The sequence below is a fragment of the Trachypithecus francoisi genome, unplaced genomic scaffold (assembly GCF_009764315.1).
Source record: "Trachypithecus francoisi isolate TF-2019V2 unplaced genomic scaffold, Tfra_2.0 Lachesis_group11, whole genome shotgun sequence".
Taxonomy (NCBI): domain Eukaryota; kingdom Metazoa; phylum Chordata; class Mammalia; order Primates; family Cercopithecidae; genus Trachypithecus; species Trachypithecus francoisi.
In genome coordinates, this window is record NW_022681456.1 from 17,043,578 (window position 1) to 17,059,627 (window position 16,050).

A 16,050-nucleotide genomic window follows, 5' to 3' on the forward strand; every position below is an offset into this window, starting at 1 on the left:
GGGCTATCTGCTCTTATTTATGCATACATCCCTAAATTTAGTACAGTGTCTGGCACAAAGATAGGTGTGCTTAGTGAATGTTTGTTCAGTGAGTTTCTCTGCTTTTTGTTTTGTTTTGTTTTGGTTTTTGAGACAGTCTAGCTTTTTCGTTCAGGCTGGAGTGCAGTGGCGCAATCTCGGCTCACTGCAACCTCCGCCTCCCGGGTTCAAGCTATTCTTCTGCTTAAGTCTCCCGAGTAGCTGGGATTACAGGCTGCACCATCATGCCTGGCTAATTTTTGTGTTTTTAGTAGAGATGGGGTTTCACCGTGTTGGCCAGACTGGTCTTGAACTCCTAACCTCAGGCCCACTTGGCCTCCCAAAGTGCTGGAATTACGGGCGTGACCCAGCCTGAGTTTCTCTGATAGTATGGGTGCCCAGTGGGAGGTGAGTACTGTTGGTAGCAGAGAAGAAAGAGATCTCCGTGGGAAGAGCTAAGATGAGAAGACTCTATGGAGAAAGTGGAAGAGATGTTGGACTGCTATGCTAGTTGCCTTTCTAGCCCAGAGAATATAGGCTACCTTGGGCTACAAAGAGCGTCAACACTATTATTCTCCGTAACTGTCAGGTATGTGCCTCATGCAGGCTCCCTTCAGAAGAATGCTTAGAGAGATTATCAGAAATTCTCAAGGCTAACGATGTGTATGCCCTGGTATATTCCTCGCTGGATTATCAGAGCTTTACATTTGTGTTCTTCCGCACCTCATGACTCAGAATTCTAGGCTTTATTTCTGCGTCTTCTAGTAAAATGCCAGAAAATTTTAGGGGAATGTTATAATGTGTCAGAAACGCTAATGTAGCATCTATCAATGGCAAGCACCATACTAAGTTCTGGGGTCCAAAGTGATAGGTAAAATATGATTCCTGTCCTCACAAAATTTAGGGAGATGGGCTAAACCTAAACTTATAAAAATTGAAGTGGTGTGATTGAGGTATACACAGAGATGTATAGGAGCATTTTAGTCTGTTCTGGGGCTTTAAAGGTAATTTCATGGAAAAGATAAATAGGGGTTAGATGAACAATAGGAGAAGTTTATTCTAAGCAAAACACCAACACAAGCAAAACCATAGAGGTGTGAACCAGAGTGGCACTCACAGAGAGCATTCCGTCTTGAAGTAGTTTGACTGAGTGAGGCTGGAGAAGTAGCTCATGGAGTGATTGTATAGCAGTGCTAATATTGAATGTTTCCTTTTTCACTAATTGCCAGGAGGGAATAAGTTTATGTTGTGTTTAGCTATTTAGCACTTAAGCAGTAGATGGGCTTTCTCTAACACAGTTTCCTTTTATATGTTTTTAAAAGGGATATATGTACACATACACACACACACTCATGAGTCATACTTTAGAGAGCCAAAAATATGTTTTTTTAAAAATTCTGATGTCTAGGGAAGCTCCAAGGTGAAGTGGAGGAGTGAGTATCTTGTACTGCTCACAAACTGACATGACCATATTTACCCAGAAGTACTTTAAAACAGTATATTTTGATGGTCTTTTTCTTACTTTAATTCTGGAAAAAATGGATCTTTGAAGCTTGGAATAAAGAGTTAGAAACATCTGGTGAAATATTTGGAGACATACTTGTAACACATGTGAAATATGAAAATAAGGCACCCAGTGAAAAGGATTTTTAGCTTGAATAAACTTCCCTAAGTCATGTAGTGTACTTGAAGTAAGAAGTTTTTATTTTGAAAATAGTTTAATGATTTTTATAGTGTTTTCCTCTCTTATCAGTTGTGTTTGATGGGGCACTTAAAATGATGTTCTTGTGAACAAATTTCAGGTATAAGCCCAGGTGTTTATTAGTCATAAATATTCTAGTATTTGTTTTACTTTTGTTCCTCAAAATTTACACTTTAATTTTTAAAAATAAAAAAGGTGGCAAGTGTAAAGCTATGGAACAAACCTCTATAAAGTCCTTAATATGAATGCTTTCCAGTGCTGTAATTATATTCTTGAATGTGATTTTTTTAAAAAAAAAAAAACCTAATCAAACTCATACACCACAATCCCAAGTAGATCCCAGAAACCTTTTTTCTACCCCATCCTCTTCTCCCACTCTTCTTCTTCTTCTTTACTTCCTTATCCCCACTACCCTTTCCTGTATTCTTCTCCCTCTCTGCTCTACCATCATTTCCTCTCCCTATCCGTCTTCTTTTCCTTTCTCCTTGTCTCCTCTCCTCCTTCCTGTCACTCTCACCCTCATCTCCCTTTGTTTCCAGTATCTATAGAAAGAACATAATATATAGAGAGCCTTATAGTTTGCAAATTGTTTTTAGGTCCACAGAGCCTCTGAGCATTGTGGTTAGTGTATCTGTGTGATGAGTGCTATTGGAAAAAAAATAGGGAAGAGACCCTTGGGGAGTGTAACTAAATTTTGTGGAGAAGAACAGTCTTGATGAGGTCTTGGCATTTAAGGAAAACTTGTAAGAGGTAAAGAGAGGAGCCATGTTGATATCTGAAAGGAAGAGAGTTCTAGCTACAGGGAACAGTAATTTCAAATTGTAATTGTTTTGTTTGAATAATAGAAAGCTTATTAAGCTGGAATGCAGAGAAGAAAGGGGAGAGAGCAATAGGCAATTTGGTTAGAAGGGTAACTGGGGCTGGATTTTGGGGATTACTGGGCCATTGGAGGGTTGATTTCTGAGTTTCCTGTTCTGTTCCATTGACCTCTTTGTCCTTGAGTCATTATTATCCTGTTATAATCACCATGGTTTAATTATAAATAGTGATACTAGCAGGTTGTCTCTCACTTTTTTTTTCTTTCTTTAAAATCAGGTTGGCTATTCTTGACCCTGTGTTCTATATAAATTTTAAAATCAGCTTGTCAAAAACTTAGGCTATTGATTAGAATTACATGGAATTTTTAGGTCATTTTGGGGAAATTATAATCTTTATGGTATTATATCCAGGAATATGATACATCTTTTAAAAGACTTTATATATTCTTTTATATTCTTGAAACAGACTATTCTATGAATTTCTTCAAGAAACCTAAGCTGTCTTTTGTTGGTTTATTTTCTGGGTACCTTACAGTTTTCATTGCTATTGCTAATAGAATATATTTTTCCCATTATATTTTCTAAGTTTTTTGTAGGAATACAACTATTACTGAACTTGTATCTACCAACCTTATCTACTTTCTTGATCTCTTTTGTTAGTTCTCTTAGTCTATATATTATCTACATAGGAAATCCAAGAAAATTATATCCATCTGCAAATAAAGATAGCATCGCCACTTCCTTCCCCCCCCCCCCCTCTGTTGCCCAGGCTGGAGTGGGGTGGCCCGATCTCGGCTTACTGCAAGCTCCGCCTCCCGTATTCATGCCATTCTCCTGCCTCAGCCTCCAGAGTAGCTGGGAACACAGGCGCCCACCACCACTCCTGGCTAGATTTTTTTTTTTTTTTGTATTTTTAGTAGAGACGGGTTTCACTGTGTTAGCCAGGATGGTCTTGATCTCTTGACCTCGTGATCCGCCCACTTCAGCATCCCAAAGTGCTGGGATTACAGGCGTGAGCCATCGCACCTGGCCCGTTTCTAATTGTTATACCACCTTTTTTCTTTTCTTGTCTTATTGCATTGACTTGGATATCTAGGGCAGTCTTGTGTAGAAAAGCACTTATCTTTGTTTTGCTCCTTTTTTTTTTTTTTGAGACGGAGTCTTGCTCTGTCGCCGGGGCTGGAGTGCAGTGGCCGGATCTCAGCTCACTGCAAGCTCCGCCTCCCGGGTTCACGCCATTCTCCTGCCTCAGCCTCCCGAGTAGCTGGAACTACAGACGCCCGCCACCTCGCCCGGCTAGTTTTTTGTATTTTTTAGTAGAGACGGGGTTTCACAGTGTTCGCCAGGATGGTCTCAATCTCCTGACCTCGTGATCCGCCCGTCTCGGCCTCCCAAAGTGCTGGGATTACAGGCTTGAGCCACCGCGCCCGGCCGTTTTGCTCCATTTTTTAAAAGGGATTCTTGTAAAATTTTGACATGAAGCAAGACAATTGCTTTATCTGTTTCGGTCAGTTCTTTTGATTCCCATAGTTCCCTAAGAGTTTTAGAAATAATTATTATTGAATTTTTTTTCCTGAAATTTAACATGCTTCTTTCGTAGGTATTGAGATAGATTCTTTGATTTTTCTCATTCATCTGTTAATGCATTGTAGTAGTTTCATAGATTTGCTGATGTGAATTCATCACATCATTTGTTGAAGCAGTTTGAATAAGAGAAATGGGTTGAGCCTTGAAAATTTGGTAAATCCTTCTAAGATGGTATTGAAGTGGGTGGATGGTTTTTTTTACTTACTGTTTTCAAATTCTTTTATTTTTATAGAAAATTGCTTATTTCTTATGTATCAAATTTATTGGCATAAAGTTACTGTATTTATAGTGTTTTTTTGTTAAAAGTGTTCATTCTTTGTTTGTAGTTATTTCCTCTGTTTTTGTTCCCAGGATTGTTTATTAGAGCACTTAGCTCCCTGCACATACATCTTTCATCCCTCTCCTTAAATCAGTCATACCTAGTATTTTTGTCATCTATTAGTCTGCTCAAAAAAGAAGTTTTATCTTGTTTTTCCTATTTTATTAATAATACACATTTTTGTCATTATTTTCTTCCTTCTGTTTTACTGTGTTTACTCTTTGCTTTCTTCATTTCTTTTAAGACTTCTAGGCCTATAAGGATATAAATTACTCTGTAAGTACTGTTTCTGATAGATTTTGACATGTATTACTTTTGTTGTCATTCAGTTTTAAATATTTTGTGATATCAATTGTGATTTCTTCTGTAACCCATGATTTATTAGGAAGTACACGTTTAAGTTTTCAAACAAAGGGATTTTATTTTAACCTTTGAAAAAAACAAAACTATTGATTTCTAACTAAATTACACTGTTGTTAAAGAATACGTATACTGACTTTGGGAGGCCGAGGTGGGTGGGTCACCTGAGGTCGGGAATTTGAGACCAGCCTAGCCAAAATGGTGAAGCCCTGCCTCCATGAAAAATACAAAAATTAGCAGGGCGTAGTGGCACACATCTGTAACCCCAGCTTCTTAGGCGGCTGAGGCATGAGAATCGCTTGATCTGGGAGGTGGAGGTTGCAGTGAGCTGAGATCGTGCCACTGCACTGCAGCCTGGATGACAGAGTGAGATTCTGTCTCCAAAAAAAAAAAAAAAAACACCCAACCAATAAGAGTATGTAAACTGTGTGTATCATCATTTCTTTGAAATGTAATACTTGTCTTGTGTCTTGTTACATATTCAATTTTTGTAGCTCTTCCATGTATTCATGGAAAGATTATACATTCTTTCTTTCTGGAAGGCCATGGTATTCACTAGAAAACGTTAAAATATTTATTAATTTTAGACTTGTCGGTTTCTCCTTATTCTGATTTTTTCTGTATGTATTTCTGAGCTATATTGCATGCCATTGTGGCTGTGTACATGTTCATGGTTGATTACTTTTCTTCTTGAATTTCTCTTTGTATATTTATTGATGAACTTGTTTTAAAATATCTCATTGTTTTATTTATTGTTATTCCTATACCAGGTTTATTCTTGTTAGAATTCATCTGGCATATGATTTTCTACACTTTTTTTAACTTTTGGTGTAATTTTACTTTGCATGCCTTTTGTGCAATATGTAGATGGATTTATTTTATTTGAGCTACTCTGATAATCTTTGTCTTTTCAGTAGGTTTAATTACACTAGTTTTTTTCATTTTCTCAGTGATGTAATAACCACATTGCCTTTCAAAAATGTCTTTATAAATGGCAAACTCTTCAACTCCATACCTTTGCACATATAATTTTCAGTTTTTTTGTAATAGTTTTTTACCACTTTGCTTTTTCTTATGATTCAAACTTCAGTTTAAATGCTTCCTTCCCCCGCTTTTTTTTTTCAGAGAAGCTTTCCTCTGACCAATCCCTTTTTAGAATAGACCCCAACTCCCATTATTTTCTTAGTTCCTTATTTATTTCTTTTATAGTACTTAGAAAAGTTGTTTATTTCATTTCTGTGTAGATTATTTAGTGATGATACTAGTATTAATGTCTCCATTTTTTATCATTTTATTTATATATTAGTTACTTGATATTAGTTGGTAGAGGGTGAAAAAATGGGTAGCATGATCAAGAGGAGGTGCTTCAGGGTTGGGTTACCTGAAGCAAATTGAGGAAGAAATAAAGATTATTCGTGATGGAAGAGAGTAAGTATAGGAGTGCCTTCACAGAAAGAAAGGAATCTCTAGGGAAGGGCGAGTGAAGTTTAACTGCAGAGATTTTTAAGGTGAGAAAGAGGTTAAACAAAGAATTAGTTGAATCAGACCTGATTTACTGAGTAGAGTGGAGAATAAACAGAGTTGAGAAGGCGTGGAATACTTGTCAAGTGATGTGCCCCCAAGAGAACAGAGGTGAAGCTCCAATTTTCCTTTGGCCTTGCCATGTTTTTGGCTCTATGTATTCATTTGATAGTATCTTCTAGCCTATAGGAGTAAGGGAGATAGTAGAATTGATGCAGGGACTAGTTTCAGTTACATTGTGTCTGATTTATGTTGATGTTGAATAGGGGTGAAGGCAGCATTGATCGAAGGTAGAAAATCTTGGATGTACTATACGCTATGTTAAGAAGGACCAGGTTTTTATTCCAGCTGTGCTCTGAACTTGCTGTGTAACTTTGGGCGCAGTCTTGCCTTCCTCCGAATCAGAAAGAGGTTGACTTTAATGATCTCCATAGTCTCTTAAAATTTTTAATGAAAGTATATGAAATAAATGGGGTGAGAAATGGGGTGAGTAAAGGTTCAGGTAAAAGTGAGTAATAAGTGACAAGAAGAAAGAACATGCTATAGAGCTTGTAATAAAGATTTACCTCCCACTTCTCATATACTCTAACATATCTATACTTTTAATTTGTAGAACCCCTTCAGTGTTCATTCTCAAATCTGATCTCATTTTAACAATTTCAAATTTGATCTGTGAAATAAGGGAGGTTGGACTTTGTATGAAAACACCTGGGTTTTACTTACAGGCAGATTTCTAGATCAGAGAAATATGATAGTTATGTGTCCATATTTTATCAAGACATTTGACATAACCTTTTTGATTATTCTCTTTAGAGCAGAATGAGTGACAACTCACTGTTGAATTTGTAACTTGGAGTTATCTGATGAGATGACACAGGATTCGGTTCTCAGTGCAGTTTTTATTTCACCATTTTTAGCATTGCTTTGGATAAAGATATTGATGGGTTGCTAATCAAGTAACTAGTATGTTGGATTACAAAATCAGGATCTCAGCAGGCTTTGACTAAGCGCCAAGTATGCCAAATGGAAGCACCGCGGATTCCTCTAGAGCACTCCCCTGGTTGGGCCAACAGGCAGCGCTGCATAAGGATAGGAGGCAAGGGCTTCCTCAGATCTTGCCTTCACATTGCTTTCTGTGTGACACATGACCCCACATTTCAACGAGTATAAAAGAATATTGTGAATTCTCTCTTTCTCCTTTAGTCATGCCATTTCATTCCCCGAGGGAACCAACCAAAGTTATTAGGGATTGTTTGTTTTGAGACAGAGTCTTGATGTCACCCAGGCTGGAGTGCAGTGGCATGATCTGGGCCCTCTGCAGCCTCAACCTCAAAGTCTCAAGCAGTCCTCCTACCTCAGCCTCCTGAGTATCTGGGACTACAGGCAGTGCCACCACACCCAGCTAATTTTTGTATTTTTTGTAGAGATAGGGTTTTGGCCATGTTGCACAGGCTAGTCTTGAACTCCTGAGCTCAGCGATCTGCCCAACTCTGCCTCCCAAAGTGCTGGGATTACAGGCGTGAGCCACCTTGCCCAGCCATTACTAGTTTTTTTAAATGATCTTTTCAGAAAAATGTTATGCCAATGTAAGCAAATTGTGTGTGGAAATATTTTTCTCCCCACTTTCCCATTTTATACAACTGGGTGTATATTATTCATACTGTTTTGTACCTTGTTCCTTTTTTCTCATAACAGTCCTTGTTGGAGGTGTTTCCATATCAGTGTGATCATTTCCTTTTACTTGGCTGCAGGGCATTACTTTGTAGCTTATATACCACGGTTTAGTTAACAGGTCCTCTACTGATGGGCATTTTAGTGTTTTTCAGACTTTATTACAAGCAGTGCTATAATCTATAACTACTCAGTACCATAGTTTTATATGTAGGATAAATTCTTAGAAGTGCTGTTGCTAGGTCACAGGGTGCTGTCATTCCTGTCCTTGTTTTACATGATCTTAGAAAAAATAGAATTTAATAGTTGGGATTTAGGCTTTATCAAATCCAGTGATTCTCAAAGTGTGGCCTTTGAGCCAGGAGCAGCAGCAGCATCACATGGGAACTTGTTAAAAATGCAGATTTATGGGGCCCACCCTAAAACTCCTGAATCAGAGCCTCAGGGGCCCACCAGTCTGCACTAACAGGTGCTTTTACATATATGGAAACTGATCAGAGTGATGAAATAACCTACCAAAAATTATATAGTTACTGGTGGCTTCTGTAATATCTCCATTATAACTTTCTTTTTTTTTTTTTTTTTGAGACGGAGTCTCACTCTGTCACCCAGGCTGGAGTGTGATGGCGCGATCTCGGCTCACTGCAAGCTCTGCCTCCCAGGTTCACGCCATTCTCCTGCCTCAGCCTCCCGTGTAGCTGGGACTCCAGGCGCCTGCCGCCGCACCCGGCTAATTTTTTGTGTTTTTAGTAGAGACGGGGTTTCACCGTGTTAGCCAGGATGGTCTCAATCTCCTGACCTTGTGTTCCGCCCGTCTCAGCCTCCCAAAGTGCTGGGATTACAGGCGTGAGCCACCATGCCCGGCTCCACTATAACTTCTATTTTTCTTGTTTTCAGTATCCCTTTTAAAAGGACATTTTGGTTTTTTTAAGTTATCAATATAAAAGATACTTGATTTGATTTTGATTTTTTTTTTTTTTTTTAATTTATGCTTCTCACCGTTTGTGTTTTGGGACATAGCAAATTCAAATGAAAACTATTTTGAAATTTTTATAACAATTCTTTAAACTTTCTAAAACTAATCCTTAAAATTAACTCCCTGTTATTTTGCATATACGAGTCTTTCGATGTCTCAAGGGATGGCCTCCAACATCCTTTTTTTGACTCCTTTCCAGTCACATCCCACCATTCCTCTGTTAAGAGTTTCCAAACGACATCCTTCTCGTAACCACATCTGTTCTTTGCCTCATATTTTCTCTTTTTCTTTTCTTTCTACTATTAACCCCTATTTTCTTTCTTTTTTTTTTTTTAGTTCTATTTTATTTTAAATTGACACATAATAATTGTATGTATTTGTGAGCTACAAGGTGATGCTTGGATACCAGTATATAGTGTGTAGTAATCAAATCAGGGTAATTAACAAATCCATAACCTCAAACATTTATCATTTCTCTGTGGTAAGAACATTCCCTGTTTTACCTATTTTGAGATATACAATGCATTACTGTTGACTAGTGACCCTACTGTGCATTAGAATACTAGAACATATTGTTCTTAACTGTAACTGTTGGCTAACCTCCTCCATGTCTTCCCTTCCCCTCCCCTGCCTCTGATAATCACAATTCTGCTCTCTACTTATATGAGATCAGCTTTTTTAGGTTCATGTGGTATTTGTTTTTTTGTGTCTGACCTATTTCACTTAACATAATGTCCTCCAGGTTCATCCATGTTGTCTCAAATGACAGGATTTAATTCTATAACTTAATAGTATTCCGTTGTGTATTATATACCACATTTTCTTTATTCATTCATCCGTTGATGGACACTTAGGTTGATTCCATATCTTAACTATTGTGAATAATCATGAATACGCATGGGAGTGCAGATAACTCTTCGACATACTGAGTTCATTTCCTTTGTGTATATCCCCAGTGGTGGGATTACCGAATCATATGGTAGTTGTATTTCTAACATTTTGAGAAATCTTTGTACTGTTTTTCATAATTGCTGTCTTAATTTACATTCCCACCAACAGTGTATAAATGTCCTCTTTTCTTCACATCCTTGCCAACACTTGTTATCTGTTATCTTTTTGATGATGTCCATTTTAATTGAAGTGAAGGGATATCTTACTGTGGTTTTGATTTGCATTTCCCTGATTACTCATGTTGAACATTTTTTATATATACCTGTTGGCCATTTGCATGTTTTATTTTCAGAACAAAGCGGTGGTGGGGGGATACATCATAGTACCTGACTTCAAAATATACTATAAAGCTATAGTGGTCAAAATGGCATGACACTGGCATAAAAACAGACACATAAATCAATGGAACAGAATAGAGAACCCAGAAATAAATTCACTTATCAATAGACACTTGATTTAAAAGGTGCCAAGAGCACATACTGGAGGAAAGAATAATGTCTTCAAAAAATGATGCTAGGAAAATTGAATTTCTACCTGCAGAGAAATGAAACTAGACCCCTGTTTCTCACCACATACGAAACCAATTCAAAAAAATAAAAAACTATGAAACTACTAGAAGAAACCATAGGAGAAATCCTTCTTCACATTCGTAAAATCTGGGCAAGGATTTTAAAAATAAAACTTCAAAGATCCAGGTAATAAAAGCAAATACAGAAAATGGGATTATATCAGACTGAAAAGTTTCTGCACAGCAAAGGAATTGACCAACAGAGTGAAAGGGTAACCCACAGAATAGGAGAAAATATTTGCACACTATATATCTGACAGGGGATTAATATGTGGAATATCTAAGGAACTCAAGTCACTAGCAGAAACCAACCAGATTAAAAGCCGGGCAAAATACCTGAATGGATATTTCTCACATTTTCATTTGTTCTTGTCTTCTTAAAGCATTCATGTATTCTAAATTGAAGAAATCACTACTCCTTAGCCTTTCTATGACATTATTATTTGTATGTTTGTGCCTGGCTTTATTTTATTTGTGTGCTTTCATATCAGTCTCTTGCTAGTGAATATGCTCCTTGAGGGCAAGGACTGTATTTTCTTCAGTGTCACTTCAGACTCCTTGCACCGTTCTTAGATAAATGTTGGTTGTATTTGTTCTCATGCACAGTTGGGACTCAGTGGGAAAGAGAACATGTTCTGTGGCTATGGTCTACATTTATTTCTCCCACCAGCTTCTTACAAATAAGCTAGTAACTACATGGAATAGTGGGCATGAATAGGGATAAGTCAGCTCAAACTCCCTTAGCCAAAATTTACAGTTGAAAAATAAGCCAGTCCACAATCAGTAAAACTATATTTTGGTCCTATTTAATGTGCCAGGTATAATGTATGTAGAAGATGGTGTGTTGCTAGTGTCATTTTCATAAAGGACAGAGTGTTTTTACTATTTATATTATTTTATACCTATAGATGTTCAAATTATGTACATTTTTGCTTTTGTGAACTTTATAAATTTAGAAGTATGATATCAAGGGTTTTCAAAAACTTTTTTCAAAATTCTTTTAAAATTGTACTCACTATCTTGAATTTACTCTGTCATGCTAAATACCCAGATACCAAGACTGGGTGTTTCCTTTGGTGAAATGTCATATTTTGGTAAAACAAAAAATGTTATCTAAACATACTGGTCAAAGAAGAATATATATGTGTCACTGTGTGATAGAGAAACATTTTAATTTTATTTCATTTTTTTCCTTTCAAGCATTATAACACTTAACACGTTTTGTCAAAGAAATGAATAAACACTTAAAATACTTACTTTTTAAAGTGGCCCAGTGACCACTGGCTTGTCATGTGCTGGACACTGAGACAATAGAAAACTATTTCAATTCTCTGTTCTTAGGTATTTATAGTTGGCATAAGAGATTTTATGCAAATGAAACTGGAAACATTTTGTACAGTAACTTACAGAAGTTCTCATTGCAGTATATTCATATTTCCAGATTTATCTGATGGCTTAGTTTGTCAATAATGAATTAGAAGTTTCTGTTTTGCCCATAATTAGAAGTCAGCCTTACTGGACGGTTGATAAAGTAGAGTTGTATCTTACCTGTAGTTCCTGTTTCTAGCACCCATTTCCTACCAAAATATAAAGTTGAGTTTCTCATTCTCTCTTTTGTAGTGAGCATTTGTCCTGTGCTTTCACATTCTTTCTACATGGAGAAAGTAATGTATGCACAAGTGTGGAGATTGCCCAGCACCAGCCAATTTATTTGATCAATGAGGAGCATATACACATGGCTCAGTCTTCACCTGCACCATTTCAAGGTAAGTGTGGATGTTCCTGCTCTCCACCCCTATCTACCACTGAGTGGATAACCATCTTGCCCAGTAAAGTTTTGCAGGGTGAGACATTATCTTAAATGGACATTGTAAAACTAAGCATAAGGGTCAGATTTTGAAGAAGGAAGAAAAGACTACCATTTCATAATTAAGTAGTAATAGTGTGTTTTTTGCTGAAGCTTCTCGCATATATAAGATGGTCTTATGTATATTCTTTTGTAAGAATAAAATGTAGAATTTCCTTCAGAACAAAAGAAAATCTATAAATACTTGAAAAATATAATTCAATGAGTAATTGACCAAAGTCACAAATTAAAGGTTTTCATTGTTGTGTTTATTAACAAGGTTTTAGGGATGTAATGGTTTATAGAAGATTACCATTATACTTAGTATTTGAAATTTCAATCAGAATCAAAGTTCTAGAATTATACAGTGTATAGTTTCTTCAGCGATGTTCCTTTGTTTTAATTTTAAACTCCATTGGTAATAGATATTTAGTTGTAATTTAACTCATACATTCATATTTTCATTAATTCTCAGCTTTACCACCTAGATATCACCAAAATAACTTCATGTCCTTTTGATCTGAGCATTACAAATCTTTGTTTTGTCTTTGGAATTCAGAATTTTCTGTGAGTAACAGCTTTTAAATGTTATAATATTAGATTGAACCATATGGAGACAATCTTTTTTTGGTTCAGTCATATGTCATTATTAGAGATGTCTGGTTGAAATGGTCTTAGCATATCACACAATATAATTTTAAAAAACACTGTTATTTTAACAGACTTGACTAAAATATTAAAATTGTTGTAACAGCCTGTCATGAGCGTTTAGACTCCATTGTATTTGTTTTTTGTTTTCTATAAACTATTCTGATTTAATTCAATGAAAGCATCTGTTTCTTGCCCCAAAGATGATAAAACTTTTCTTTTTTTGAGATAAGAAAGAACATTGAATCCACATTTAACTGTGTCCTAATTTTTAACTCCAACTCCCCTACTGCAATAAATTTTAAGCTGTGTAATGTTAGGTGTTTAGTGTATGAACTGCCAGAATATTCAAAACCCAATTCTTAAACTGTGTAGTACAAATTGTACAGTATTTGCAAATTATGGCTTGTCAGAATTTTAAAAATACTGTTTTCTTGAGTGTAAAAGTGCTCAGGACCTTCTGACTTCATCCAACATTTTATCACTCAGAATAAAAGCATTTAGTTATGGTAATAACAGTAGGAATAACTAGTCATGAGGGAAGAGAACTTACTTTCTAATCTTCAAAGTTGGGAACAATAAGGTTAGGAATACCAGGTCCCTATAGACCACTTTTAATTTTTCTGATTTTTGTCACTGATGGAAGTCTTAGAATACTTTTGTGGAGCATTCTTCTGCTTATTTTCCATGATTGGTGTGGAGGAAGACCATACTAAGGCAGTTGCTGTCCTTATGGATAATATGATGAGCATAATTATCCCAGTTGATGTGGGAATTTCATGGAAGCATTATTGCAAAAAATTACATTTGATTAATTGTGTGTGTTGGAGTCAGTATTTTTATCCCATTTGGATCATTGAGGAACAGCAGAAAGACTCCACGAAACATGTAATGTCTATAGCTATCTCTCTCTTGATTGATGTGACGTATGATCTAGCTCTTTAAAAAATAAAAAAAAGAAGACATTCCGTTTAATGACCATGCTGAGTTTTTGTAAAAAATTAGAATTAAGAAAAGTAGTCTTTATCTTTAGAAAAGTATTATTTGGAAGATTGAAGTACTCACTCCAAGGCTGTGAACTGGCTGGATAATTCACAGTACTATATTAACTCTATTTTTGTGTCAGACTCAGTGAAAATGACATCAAGGTCAAATACTGAAAGAAGATGAATTTTGGGTCCTTTACGTTGAGTTAAATAAAATTTTACTTAGAGTTGTTTTATCAACAGACCTCTAAAACAGTCAAAACAGAAATGATAACTATTATGCTTCAAGCTTTTTTATATTAAGACTTTCCCACTGTTAGAAATTTTATTTATATGTTATTCTTTGATTACCACAGATGTTTAGGGAGTCTCCGGAACCACAAGAGTATTCAAGTTTTAGGCAGCGTTTGGGGTATATGTGTTGAATGATTTTCTTCTGTTTTGGAAGGTTCAGTGTTTATATTGTACAAGCTATTATTAAACATATGTATATGCTTCAAAGCATAGCTGTCTGATAACATTGGACTATCCATATTTTATTTCCTTTAAAAATTGTGGGAAGTGAGAGGTGTATAAATAATAAGAAATTTTAAAATAAGAGACTTCAAAATATCATACTTTTGTGGCTAAGGCGGGAGCATCACTTGACCCTAGGAGTTCAAGACCAGCCTGAGCAACATAGTGAGACCCAGTCTCTACAAAAATAATTTTTAAAAAAATTTATTTTAAATCATACTTTAGAGTTAAGAAATAAAGAACAATGTACATTAAGTGATACTGTAATCTAAAATTACCACATATGTAGTGTTGCACTTAAGTAGAAATTATTTCTCTAATGTTTAACATGTGTTTCTCCTCCCCCTATAGTACTGGTAAGTCCTTATGGCTTAAATGGGACGCTAACAGGCCAAGCATACAAGATGTCAGACCCAGCCACTCGTAAGTTGATTGAGGAATGGCAGTATTTCTACCCGATGGTGCTAAAAAAGAAAGAGGAATCGAAAGAGGAAGACGAGTTGGGATATGATGATGATTTCCCTGTGGCAGTTGAAGTAATTGTTGGTAAGAGAAAATATTTTGCCTGAAGAACTTTGTTCTTCTTCCTCTTCCTTAATTTAAGAAGATAATCATTTAGATTCATCAGAAATAATCTCCATAATTTTCCCATCTTTTTAAAGAAATTATCTTGACACAATGGTATATGCTGAGTAGTTATCTTGCCTGAAGCACCCTTGGTCCCTGTATTCCAAATGCATCATGTTGGAACACATGTTTAAACAGCTATTAACCTGTGAGAGAATGGAGCCTATCACTTTTGGCAGTACTTCATGAGCATCTCATTTTCACCACTGGAATCATAAAATTGGGAGTCTTGTGTGAATTCTTTCTCAGTCCTGGTTCTTTCCTTGTTCTCTTTGCTTGTAGGTGGTGTTCGGATGATTTACCCTTCAGCATTTGTGTTGATCTCTCAGAATGACATCCCGGTTCCTCAGAGTGTTGCCAGTGCTGGAGGCCACATTACAGTTGGGCAGCAAGGGCTTGGTAGTGTGAAGGACCCAAGTAACTGTGGGATGCCTCTGACCCCTCCCACCTCTCCAGAACAGGCCATCCTAGGTGAGTAGGATCCTGGAGTGTCCTGGGGAGAAGAGATCTCAGACAATTGTATAGTCTACCTGCCGTGGAACAGGTGTGAGAAAACAGAAATTCCTCTTTGAAGTGATGGAGGTAGTAGAGTAACGTAAGGATTTTACAAAATGGAGAAGGAAAACTATCAACACACAGAATTCCTATACTTCAGAATTTTAACTCTGTCCATATTAGTCTTTATTGTTATTAAATAGTTTAGATTCTTTTAAGGTTTGCACACACATCTGCCCCTTTACGTGTGTGTGTCCACATATAGATAAAATGTAGGTTGGCTTTTTAAATAATTTTGAACAACTGAAGAACACTAAATCAGAGAATGACTGAAGTCTCTGCCCCAGTGACCATTGTCAGCTAGGGACAGGCCTTGGGCAACTCTTTTCCCTGTTAGATGTAAAGTTAGACTAGCGATTAGGAGCTCTAGATAAATGCTTT

At 36.5% G+C, this 16,050-nt stretch overlaps 1 protein-coding gene across 5 annotated transcripts in view; it reads left to right on the plus strand.

The window, feature by feature from the left end:
- MED13L (mediator complex subunit 13L) overlaps positions 1-16,050 on the plus strand; it is a 327,210-nt gene that overhangs the window by 249,792 nt on the left and 61,368 nt on the right. For 4 of the 5 annotated variants that reach the window (XM_033220469.1, XM_033220470.1, XM_033220471.1 and 1 more), the window contains 3 exons: positions 12,112-12,257; positions 14,839-15,033; positions 15,397-15,585. In XM_033220469.1, the coding sequence (XP_033076360.1) occupies positions 12,112-12,257; positions 14,839-15,033; positions 15,397-15,585 (530 nt within the window). Of the gene's footprint in view, positions 1-12,111; positions 12,258-12,835; positions 12,905-14,838; positions 15,034-15,396; positions 15,586-16,050 lie in introns of those variants that run through there. The other variant, XM_033220473.1, reaches the window with a different exon arrangement.